The 12,487-nt window shown below is 45.7% G+C and overlaps 1 protein-coding gene across 2 annotated transcripts in view; it reads right to left on the minus strand.

Annotated features, from left to right (window-relative positions):
- Positions 1 to 12,487, minus strand: part of LOC126191331 (lysozyme-like) — a 312,485-nt gene that overhangs the window by 252,087 nt on the left and 47,911 nt on the right. The window contains exons 4-5 of one of the 2 annotated variants that reach the window (XM_049932164.1): positions 10,192 to 10,258; positions 1,684 to 1,838 (exon numbers count right to left, since the gene is read on the minus strand). In XM_049932164.1, the coding sequence (XP_049788121.1) occupies positions 1,705 to 1,838; positions 10,192 to 10,258 (201 nt within the window). In that variant the 3' untranslated portion in view covers positions 1,684 to 1,704. Of the gene's footprint in view, positions 1 to 1,683; positions 1,839 to 10,191; positions 10,259 to 12,487 lie in introns of those variants that run through there. The other variant, XM_049932165.1, reaches the window with a different exon arrangement.

Here is a 12,487-nt window from a genome sequence, read left to right on the forward strand (position 1 = left end):
AGGACATTTAAGAGTTTCCAGAAATTAGTTAAACAATTTTTACAATATAGCGTTTATTGAACAAAATTATTGAAATATGGTTATACAATAAATAAATCCATAAATATTACACATGCCAAACAGCTGCGTCCATAAAACGCGAAATTCATAGCTCTGGAATGTCATGGTAGTGTTAAGTTGCTGTACATATAAAAAATGAACTACCTCTTAACTCCAATATATACATCATTGATCATGAGCACTATGCGTCTTCCTCTCAAACAGGATTTTGTTGTGTTAATTTCTAGCATATCATTTTCGTGTAACTTACATTTTTCTAATCCCAACATGTGAGATTCGATTAGGATATCTGCAAATATGAAGGGTAGCTACGGTTTTCCTTTTTTATAATCTTCGGCTGCGACATAAGACCAGTAACGAAGAAGAAGAGGATGGAAATCAGATAAGACGTGCATTTACACAGTCAGTAGAACATACCAATAGCATTAATGTGTCGCATATTAGGTGCACATCCTTTGAATCACTGCTCATCCCCAGGCCGGTACTTTTGATCGTTTATATCAGGGGTCTCCAAACTTTTTAGTCCGCAGGCCACATTGACTCCTCCACGAAGTCAGAAGGGCCATGATCTACCTAGTGGGACTAAAGCACCCTAGCACTCCATGATCACCGTAATGTAAGGCTAAAGGAAAGATGAAATCGCAAAAATCTAAGGTTCTGGGAATAGCTAACACTGAAACGAACTACGATTTTTATTTAATTACATAATTTTGATTGGTGGACGTACCTGACCGAAATTCTGGCGTATTTTGTTCTGGCGAATTTCACCGACAAAAAAGTATGTCACTGCACATTCTTCACGAAAGCGGCCTACAAAGTTAACGAAATCTGAAAACACTATTACTGCAAGACGAAGAGGTAGAGAATATCAACGCATTGTTATTTCAAGCAGCGCAACAATGAGTTTAGTTATGTAGTCTTGTAGCGAGTAGCAGAGCCAATGTCGCGGTGTATCGGTCGCGATAGGCCTCGAAACCCAATTGTTGGCAGTCTAGGTACCACCTCAAATATTTGGCGGGCCGGATACCGGGGATGTCCAGCCAGCTAACTCGGGCCGTAGTTTGGAGACCCCTGGTTTATATTATTCACAGAAATTTTGACAGCTACTGTGTGTTCTGTTTCTTATTCGCTGCGTTAGCCGTGTTAAGCAGCCGCTGAGTTTTTATATACCATTTCTAATAATACTGACACAGCACGATGTAGCTAAACGAAGAGACTTCATATGTTAAATGTGTTGTTGCAGTAATCTTCTTTATAGGATTAATGAGTCTAGTTGCTCTACAGAAGGAGTACTGAAACGTCTCTGATAGACTGTATACATTTTTCAGCGTCTTCGCTGTATCTTTTAAGGTCGTATTAGTAACGCTGGTTTGACAGGAAGAAGCACAAGTGCCCATGTGTCCTAAAAGTTTATATGTGAATCAGTAATCAGGAACTCTTCAGTGGATGAGGTAACGTACAGGTACATAATATACAATACGGCAAGGTCTAAAGTGTCCGCACATTCATCGCTCGATGCCGTGCCGCTGACTGCCGCGATGAAAGTGCGCGTACTTCTTTTTTTTTTTTTTTAACCTCTCTCTCGCAGCCCCGCACGGGACCGGTTTGCAGTAATGTCCCCCACTGGCTGGCTGGGCGATTGCCTCAGCAGTGTGAGAGGTCTGGCAGCGGCTTGTCCTTGCAGCGCTTGGTCCACCCGTGCCACGCGTTGAAGCCCTGCCGCGAGAAGATGAGGTGCGCGCACTGGCAGTCGTCGTCGATGTCATCGTCGAGCAGGTCTGCGGGCACAGCGAGATTGGTTATTAAAGGAGACACCGAGAAATGCAGCAACATGTGAGGCAATACTGACCCTGTGACTCACTTTCGAAGTCGGGTTAAAGGAAGACAAATCTACGTTTGTGGCGCTTGTACACTCCTGGAAATTGAAATAAGAACACCGTGAATTCATTGTCCCAGGAAGGGGAAACTTTATTGACACATTCCTGGGGTCAGATACATCACATGATCACACTGACAGAACCACAGGCACATAGACACAGGCAACAGAGCATGCACAACGTCGGCACTAGTACAGTGTACATCCACCTTTCGCAGCAATGCAGGCTGCTATTCTCCCATGGAGACGATCGTAGAGATGCTGGATGTAGTCCTGTGGAACGGCTTGCCATGCCATTCCCACCTGGCGCCTCAGTTGGACCAGCGTTCGTGCTGGACGTGCAGACCGCGTGAGACGACGCTTCATCCAGTCCCAAACATGCTCAATGGGGGACAGATCCGGAGATCTTTCTGGCCAGGGTAGTTGACTTACACCTTCTAGAGCACGTTGGGTGGCACGGGATACATGCGGACGTGCATTGTCCTGTTGGAACAGCAAGTTCCCTTGCCGGTCTAGGAATGGTAGAACGATGGGTTCGATGACGGTTTGGATGTACCGTACACTATTCAGTGTCCCCTCGACGATCACCAGTGGTGTACGGCCAGTGTAGGAGATCGCTCCCCACACCATGATGCCGGGTGTTGGCCCTGTGTGCCTCGGTCGTATGCAGTCCTGATTGTGGCGCTCACCTGCACGGCGCCAAACACGCATACGACCATCATTGGCACCAAGGCAGAAGCGACTCTCATCGCTGAAGACGACACGTCTCCATTCGTCCCTCCATTCACGCCTGTCGCGACACCACTGGAGGCGGGCTGCACGATGTTGGGGCGTGAGCGGAAGACGGCCTAACGGTGTGCGGGACCGTAGCCCAGCTTCATGGAGACGGTTGCGAATGGTCCTCGCCGATACCCCAGGAGCAACAGTGTCCCTAATTTGCTGGGAAGTGGCGGTGCGGTCCCCTACGGCACTGCGTAGGATCCTACGGTCTTGGCGTGCATCCGTGCGTCGCTGCGGTCCGGTCCCAGGTCGACGGGCACGTGCACCTTCCGCCGACCACTGGCGACAACATCGATGTACTGTGGAGACCTCACGCCCCACGTGTTGAGCAATTCGGCGGTACGTCCACCCGGCCTCCCGCATGCCCACTATACGCCCTCGCTCAAAGTCCGTCAACTGCACATACGGTTCACGTCCACGCTGTCGCGGCATGCTACCAGTGTTAAAGACTGCGATGGAGCTCCGTATGCCACGGCAAACTGGCTGACACTGGCGGCGGCGGTGCACAAATGCTGCGCAGCTAGCGCCATTCGACGGCCAACACCGCGGTTCCTGGTGTGTCTGCTGTGCCGTGCGTGTGATCATTGCTTGTACAGCCCTCTCGCAGTGTCCGGAGCAAGTATGGTGGGTCTGACACACCGGTGTCAATGTGTTCTTTTTTCCATTCCCAGGAGTGTAGATTTAAATCATACCTAACTGGAAGAGTGCAGAAAGTTGAAATAAACAGTTCACATAATATGCAAAAAATATATTTCTCAAACTGGGGAACAATCAAGAATGGGGTGCCGCAAGGTTCGGTCTTGGGTCCTCTGCTGTTCTTAATATATATTAATGACCTTCCAAGCTATATTCACGAAGATGCAAAGCTGGTACTTTTTGCCGATGATACAAGTATAGCTATCACACCCGACAGACAAGAATTAACTGGTGAAATTGTAAAGAATGTTTTGCAGAAAATCACTAAGTGGTTCTCTGCAAACGGGTTCTCATTAAACTTTGACAAAACACAGTATATACAGTTCCACACAGTAAATGGAATGACCCCATTAATAAATATAGACTTCGATCATAAATCGGTAGCAAAGGCAGAATATTCAAAATTTCTAGGTGTATGCATTGATGAGGGGTTGAACTGGAAAAGAACACATTGAGAATCTGCTGAAACGTTTGAGTTGAGCTACTTATGCTATTAGGGTCGTTGCAAATTTTGGCGACATACATCTCAGTAAATTACCTTACCACGCCTATTTTCATTCTCTGCTTTCGTATGGCATCATATTCTGCGGTAACTCATCATTGAGTAAGAGAGTGTTCATTGCACAAAAGCGTGTAATCAGAATAATTGCTGGAGCTCATCCAAGATCATCCTGCAGACACTTATTTAAAGAGCTAGAAATCTTCACTGTAGCCTCACAATATATATATTCACTTATGAAATTTGTTATTAACAATTCAAACCAATTCAAAAGTAATAGCAGTGTACATGGCTACAACACTAGGAGAAAGGATGATCTTCACTACTCAAGATTAAATCTAACTTTAGCTCAGGAGGGGGTAAATTATGCTGCCACAAAAGTCTTTGGTCACTTACCTAATAGCATCAAAAGTCTGACAGATAGCCATATAGCATTTAAAGGGAAATTAAAAGAATTTCTTAATGGCAACTCCTTCTACTCATTAGATGAATTTTTGGATATAGCAAGTGGGTAGTTTCCCAATCCCCCCCCCAAAAATTAAAAGTATTGAGTGTCATGTAATATTTTGTCTAATGTGATATCTTGTGTAGACACCTTTTATTAACCTGACACGTTCCACATCATTACGAAGTGTCGTATTCATGATCTATGGAACAAGTACTAATCTAATCTAATCTCTAATCTAAACAGTGTTAGCTGGAATACACTCTGCTATTCTGACTATATCAAGAATAAAATACAGAGAGCGAAAGCTTATCTTCGTCTTTTACAGAAATCAGACACCATTTACGATGGACGTTCAATAAGAAACTCAACACTTTTTTTTGTTTTTGGTCGGCCAATTACGGTTGAAGAAAAGAGGAATTTGTTGTTGTTTCACGAAGTTCCAATATGTGGCGCCTTACGTAGCCTTGGAAATGGCGTCACCAACGAAGGTGCGTTTCTGGCATTGCGTTTCTTTTGGTGGAAAACCAGAGCGTTGCAGATATTCATGTATTGAATGTTATTTACATTAAGGTCTTGAAACTTGTTATATCTCTATTATTTAATGGATTTAATCAGACACCTCGGTGCGCAACTGGACGTCCTTGTTGGTCGTGCTCACACCCCAGTCCACCAGCTGGCGTAGCAAAGGTGTGTGCTCACTGGATTCGTCGCCGTCTTAGAGAAGCCTATAGAGAGAAACGAAGGATCCTCTGTGCGGAATTGTTTGCGTATTACGAGGCTAACTGTGACAATTTTTTGTCGAACGTCGGCACAGGTAATGAAACAAGGGTTCATCACTTCGAACCGGAAACAAAGCGGGAATATCCTCTGAAGAAGAAGTTCAAAGCCGCACCCTCGGCCGGATTTTTAAGAGGTTATACTGTTTGATGTCCTCCCATATGGTGCAACGATAAATTCAGACGTGTATTGCGTTACGCTCATCAAAATGAAGAAAGGAGTTCAGCGTGTTCGTCGGCACAATAATGCAAACCAACTTCTCCTTCTCCATGGCAACGCAAGGCATCTCCCACGTCGGCGCACCCGGGAGAAACTCACAGAACTTCATCGGACTGTTCTTCCTCATCCACCCATCAGCCCGGATCTCGTACATTCCGAACTTCATCTGACTGTCCCACATACACATCGCGGGAAACACTACGAGCACGATGGTGAGGTTATTGATCCAGCAAGACGCTGGCTGCGCCGTCGACCAGTTGACTGGCACCATGGAGATAATGTGGCGAAATGTCGTCGCATTCAACGGATATTATGCTGAAAAATAGGGTTTTGTACTCAAAAGGGCGCGGAATAATATGCTGATTGGAATCCTGAATACAACTAACTTGCTTTCAGAATAAAAATGTGTTGCATTACTTACTGAACGCGCATCATACACTCCTGGAAATTGAAATAAGAACACCGTGAATTCATTGTCCCAGGAAGGGGAAACTTTATTGACACATTCCTGGGGTCAGATACATCACATGATCACACTGACAGAACCACAGGCTCATAGACACAGGCAACAGAGCATGCACAATGTCGGCACTAGTACAGTGTATATCCACCTTTCGCAGCAATGCAGGCTGCTATTCTCCCATGGAGACGATCGTAGAGATGCTGGATGTAGTCCTGTGGAACGGCTTGCCATGCCATTTCCACCTGGCGCCTCAGTTGGACCAGCGTTCGTGCTGGACGTGCAGACCGCGTGAGACGACGCTTCATCCAGTCCCAAACATGCTCAATGGGGGACAGATCCGGAGATCTTGCTGGCCAGGGTAGTTGACTTACACCTTCTAGAGCACGTTGGGTGGCACGGGATACATGCGGACGTGCATTGTCCTGTTGGAACAGCAAGTTCCCTTGCCGGTCTAGGAATGGTAGAACGATGGGTTCGATGACGGTTTGGATGTACCGTGCACTATTCAGTGTCCCCTCGACGATCACCAGTGGTGTACGGCCAGTGTAGGAGATCGCTCCCCACACCATGATGCCGGGTGTTGGCCCTGTGTGCCTCGGTCGTATGCAGTCCTGATTGTGGCGCTCACCTGCACGGCGCCAAACACGCATACGACCATCATTGGCACCAAGGCAGAAGCGACTCTCATCGCTGAAGACGACACGTCTCCATTCGTCCCTCCATTCACGCCTGTCGCGATACCACTGGAGGCGGGCTGCACGATGTTGGGGCGTGAGCGGAAGACGGCCTAACGGTGTGCGGGACCGTAGCCCAGCTTCATGGAGATGGTTGCGAATGGTCCTCGCCGATACCCCAGGAGCAACAGTGTCCCTAATTTGCTGGGAAGTGGCGGTGCGGTCCCCTACGGCACTGCGTAGGATCCTACGGTCTTGGCGTGCATCCGTGCGTCGCTGCGGTCCGGTCCCAGGTCGACGAGCACGTGCACCTTCCGCCGACCACTGGCGACAACATCGATGTACTGTGGAGACCTCACGCCCCACGTGTTGAGCAATTCGGCGGTACGTCCACCCGGCCTTCCGCATGCCCGCTATACGCCCTCGCTCAAAGTCCGTCAACTGCACATACGGTTCACGTCCACGCTGTCGCGGCATGCTACCAGTGTTAAAGACTGCGATGGAGCTCCGTATGCCACGGCAAACTGGCTGACACTGACGGCGGCGGTGCACAAATGCTGCGCAGCTAGCGCCATTCGACGGCCAACACCGCGGTTCCTGGTGTGTCCGCTGTGCCGTGCGTGTGATCATTGCTTGTACAGCCCTCTCGCAGTGTCCGGAGCAAGTATGGTGGGTCTGACACACCGGTGTCAATGTGTTCTTTTTTCCATTTCCAGGAGTCGAATGGCATTAAAGAGAAGCAGTTATTGGGAAGTGAATGAGACTCGGTTGCAGCCTATCCAGATGTTACTCAATCTGTACATTGAGCAACCAGTAAAGGAAACCAAGGATAAATTTGGAAAAGAAATTACTGTTGAGAGAGAAGAAATAGAGAACGGTTGAATGGAATGGATCGTGTGTTTAAAAGAGGTTACGTGATGAATAACCTAAGTAGAAAAGGGCTATAGAATGTAGCAGAATGAAATGTTGCGATGCTGTGGGAATTACACTACTGGCCAGTAAAATTGCTACACCACGAAGATGACGTGCTACAAATGCGAAATTTAACCGACAGGAAGAAGGTGCTGGGATGTGCAAATGACTAGCTTTTCAGAGCATTCACACAAGGTTGGCGCCGGTGGCGACACCTATAACGTGCTGACGTGACGAAAGTTTCCAACCGATTTCTCATACACAAACAGCAGTTCACCGTCGTTGCCTGGTGAAACGTTGTTGTGATGCCTCGTGTAAGGAGGAGAAATGCGTACCATCACGTTTCCGACTTTGATAAAGGTCGGACTGCAGCCTATCGCGACTGCGGTTTATCGTATCGCGACATTGCTGCTCGCGTTTGTCGAGATCCAATGGCTGTTAGCAGAAGATGGAATCGATGGGTTCAGGAGGGTAATACGGAAAGCCGTGCTGGATCCCAACGGCCTCGTATCACTAGCAGTCGACAGGCATCTTATCCGCATGGCTGTAACGGATCGTGCAGCCGCGTCTCGATCCCTGAGTCAACAGATGGGGACGCTTGCAAGACAACAACCACCTGCACGAGCAGCATGGACTGTCAGCTCGGAGACCATGGCTGCCGTTACCCTTGACGCTGCGTCACAGACAGGAGCGCCTGCGATGGTGTACTCAACGACGAACCTGGGTGCACGAATGACGAAACGTCATTTTTTCGGATGAATCCAGGTTCTGTTTACAGCATCATGATGGTCGCATCCGTGTTTGGCGACATCGCGGTGAACGCACATTGGAAGCGTGTATTCGTCATCGCCATACTGGCGCATCACCCGGCGTGATGGTATGGGGTGCCATTGGTTACACGTCTCGGTCACCTCTTGTTCGCACTGACGCACTTTGAACAGTGGATGTTGCATTTCAGATGTATTACGACCCGTGGCTACAGTGGACGCTACATTTCAGATGTGTCACGACCCGTGGCTCTCCCCCTTCATTCGATCCCTACGAAACTCTACATTTCAGCAGGATAATGCAGAACCACATGTTGCAGGTCCTGTAAGGGCCTTTCTGGATACAGAAAATGTTCGACTGCTGCCCTGACCAGCACAATCTCCAGATCTCTCAGCAATTGTAAACGTCTGGTCAATGGTGGCCGAGCAACTGGCTCGTCACAATACGCCAGCCACTACTCTTGATGAACTGTGGTATCGTGTTGAAGCTGCATGGGCAGCTGTACCTGTACACGCCATCCAAGCTCTGTTTGACTCAATGCCCAGGCGCATCAAGGCCGTTATTAGGGCCAGAGGTGGTTGTCCTGGGTATTGATTCCTCAGGATCTATGCACCCAAATTGCGTGAAAATGTAATCACATGTCAGTTCTAGTATAATATATTTGTCCAATGAATACCCGTTTATCATCTGCATTTCTTCCTGGTGTAGCAATTTTAATGGCCAGTAGTGTAGATTAGAAACTGAGACACTGAAAGGAACAGATAAACATTCTGCTATTTTGGAAGTAAAAGAACTGATGATCGAAAAAGTAGAGAGCTTATGAAATGCAGACTGGCGGTAGGAAGAAAGGCACTTTTGAAAAAGAGGAATTTAGCCAGCCGGGGTGGCCGAGCGGTTCGAGGCGCTACAGTCTGGAAGCGTGAGACCGCTACGGTCGCAGGTTCGAATCCTGCCTCGGGCATGGATGTGTGTGATGTCCTTAGGTTAGTTAGGTTTAAGTAGTTCTAAGTTCTAGGGGACTGATGACCTTAGAAGTTAAGTCCCATAGTGCTCAGAGTCATTTGAACCATAAGAGGAATTTGTTAACATCTAATACAAATTTAAATGTTACGAACTCTTTTACAGAAGGTGTTTGTCTGGAGTGTAGCCTTGTATGAAAGTGAGGAGTGGGTGGTAAAAAGTGAAGAAAAATGAGTATAGAATCTTTTGAAATGCAGTGTTACAGAAGACTGCTTAAATTAGATGAATAGAGCGAGTCATTAATAGGGGCGGTACTGAATCTAATTGTGGGATAAGAAATTTATGGCTCAGTTTGACCAAAAGAAAGGACGATTGACAGGACACACCCTAAGTCATCAAAAATTCGTCAAACTGGTAATAGAAGGAAGTTTTTTTCTGTTGGGGGTTGGAGGGATGGAGGAATGGAGACAGAGACCAAAACTTGGATATAGTAAGCAGGTTCAGATGGATGTAAGGTTGTGGTAGTTACCCAGAGATGAAAATGCTTGCGCAGTTTAGGTTACCGTGGAAGGCTGAATTAAGCCAGTCTTAGGACTGAAAACCACAACAACGTGGTCTGTATAGTTAGCAGAGGAAAATGGGGGAGGTGTCGCTCACAATGTTGAGTTGTTCTTGCGTCAGCAGTGATACTGTCTGTTCTCGACACTGGGGCAGGTACGAAACATCTCATAAACATGTCGGCAACTTCCCTCATAGTACCGCATAGCATGAAGGCTGCTCCAGCGTAACGATTGTTATCCAGCCGGCATAGTGCCATCCTCTGTGTAACGAAAGGCATTGAGTGAAACTGGATATTAGCTTTGGTTGCATATCTCTTACCCCTAAGAGGTATCCTATATCTTTACTTTTCAAGAAAGACTTCGTATCATGTGTAATTGTGAAGTCTGGCCAACTTTCCACCTTGTAACATTGTATGATTTGATAAGTGCCTGAACTATCCCAAATATGTCCATTTTGATGGGAAACAGTACGTAATGATTTGCAAGCGTAAGTGTTTACCTTTGCAAGCAACGTGACAGGATCCCTCAGTACCATTCCAACTGTCGCACCAGTAGCGGTTGTTGATCTGTGAACAAAATGAAAGTTCCGTATTTCAGAATAATGAATAGTACTCCTGTAAAGAAAGTTTGACATAGTTAAGAAACAAAGAACACATACGCGAAATAAATGCATCATCGCCATCCACCAGGGATTAATAAATTGCAATCATTGCAGATGCTTGAGTGCATTATTGACTACCCCCATTGTTGTAGAGGAGGATCACAATTTAGCATTTGTACTTGGCTGACTCAATAGGCGCAGTAATTCTATTTCTGCTGCTGTACGTGATGTCAATTTGTGGCTGACAAGCTAAAGACATTTCCAGTTACTCTGTAATTCAGTATACTGTGTTGATAATATGATTCTAGTAATTATTCATATACTAGTTTCGCGCCAGATTAATATGTAGATCTAGGACGTTTCTGAAGAGAGTAGTGTGTGCTGGAATATTTCTATAGTTTTGCGTTTCTTGACAAGCAGTTGGGATCGTATCGTGCTCTGCGTCGTAGTACTACTTTCCCTCCTACCTCCACCATTACGTCATTACCACGGTAGACTACACAAACGACGGTTCCACAGCTGAAGTCTGTGTGCATACGGTGACTTTGGCGCACCTCACACACACGCCGCCTGCCTCCTGTACTGAGCCGACAGTGCACTACTTCTAGCACGGCCCCTTTTTCTTGTAGGTTGTCATTCCTTCATTATCCTTTCCGGAGCTCAAAAGCCTTCTAGCTTCCAGCGACTGCCAACCCAGTTATCGCTGCATGAATCGAAAAAGAGAGCACGACTTTGCTAACAACAGCAACACTGCTAAGGCAAACTTTTCCAATAACTGTTGAAACGAAACCTGAAATTTTTCTATTTAATGATTTCTCCTTACATTCTGCATAAAAAGTTTACTTATCTAATAGTCATGATACGGTGAAACTTTGGGCCAGGAAAATTGAGATGGCTGTGCTTTCAATGGCCAGAATCCTAGCCATCATCCCGTCTAAACCTGTGCTTCAAACGTGTGTGTGTGTGTGTGTGTGTGTGTGTGTGTGTGTGTGTGTGGTGAGAGAGCTGACCATAGATACTCTCCTAATAACATAACATTATAGGACGAGCTCCTGGTTGCACAATTTGAACGGGATAACAAACTATGGTCTACATCTTTGTTATTTTCGGACACTGTTCCCTCTGATGTCAATAAATAGTGACTTTTTAGAGTTCCGAACCTCGTAGGATGGCTTTGTTGTCCGTGTGTCTGTCTGCCTGTCTTTCTGACAGTTAAGAACCCTTTTTCTCAGGAACGCTAGACAAATTACGTAGAAATTTCTGTCACGTAGTAAGTTCTACGGTCTCTTGGCTGCGTAAAATATTTAAGCTTCTAAGTCCATGCAATCAAAAGATACGGCTATTTATGTCAAATATTTTGACTGTCGCAAACTCACTCATAAGAAACTATCGGGTACTTCCCTTTGACCTAAAATCAGACATCTGGTAAGAAGGTAAGTTTTATAGTACCAGTAAATGAAAAAAAAATCAGAAAGTTGTAAATTTCTAAATATATCACACAAAACAATATTTTCTGTCATTTTTTTATTTGTCTGGCTGTCCTTCTGTTATGACCCTTTTTTCTCAGGAACGGTAAACTTATCAGTTAAAATTTATGGCACATACCAAGATCTATGGTCCCTTGACGGTGTAAAAATTTAAGCTTCTAAGTCAATGAGATTAAAATATACGACCGTTTATCACATATTTTGATACTCACCAACTCACTCATCAAACCATATGGGGCACTTCCCATTGACCTAGAATTATGAAATTTGGCAGGAACCAAGGATACACAGTAAAAGTAAGGGGAACTCTCCGAAAATTCTTAAACTGTAATTACATCGCACAAAAATATCGTTTTGAGATTAGAACTTGCATTGCGTTAATCATCTGTCAAAAGCATGATAGAAAAATATTATGGCTTGGAAGCATGAAATGTAATTTGTAGCCAGTTTTAGTAAGTAAATAAAAATATTTTATTAAATCTCCTGTCTCTCCATATATCAACTGGATTCCCCTGTACGCTTCTTTTTGTATGTCTGGGTTAGTCTCGGGTACTACTGCAGAGATTTTGATATGGTCTTCAAATTCCCCGGACCAACATCTCTCCAATGTCGATATCAATGACACGCAAAAATCCTTGATTCACGGGGTGTATGAGTTATCTATAAACACAATCAAGTTGCTATGAAACCCTCAATGCGCGAATCCT

This window comes from Schistocerca cancellata, chromosome 6 (genome assembly GCF_023864275.1).
Source record: "Schistocerca cancellata isolate TAMUIC-IGC-003103 chromosome 6, iqSchCanc2.1, whole genome shotgun sequence".
Taxonomy (NCBI): domain Eukaryota; kingdom Metazoa; phylum Arthropoda; class Insecta; order Orthoptera; family Acrididae; genus Schistocerca; species Schistocerca cancellata.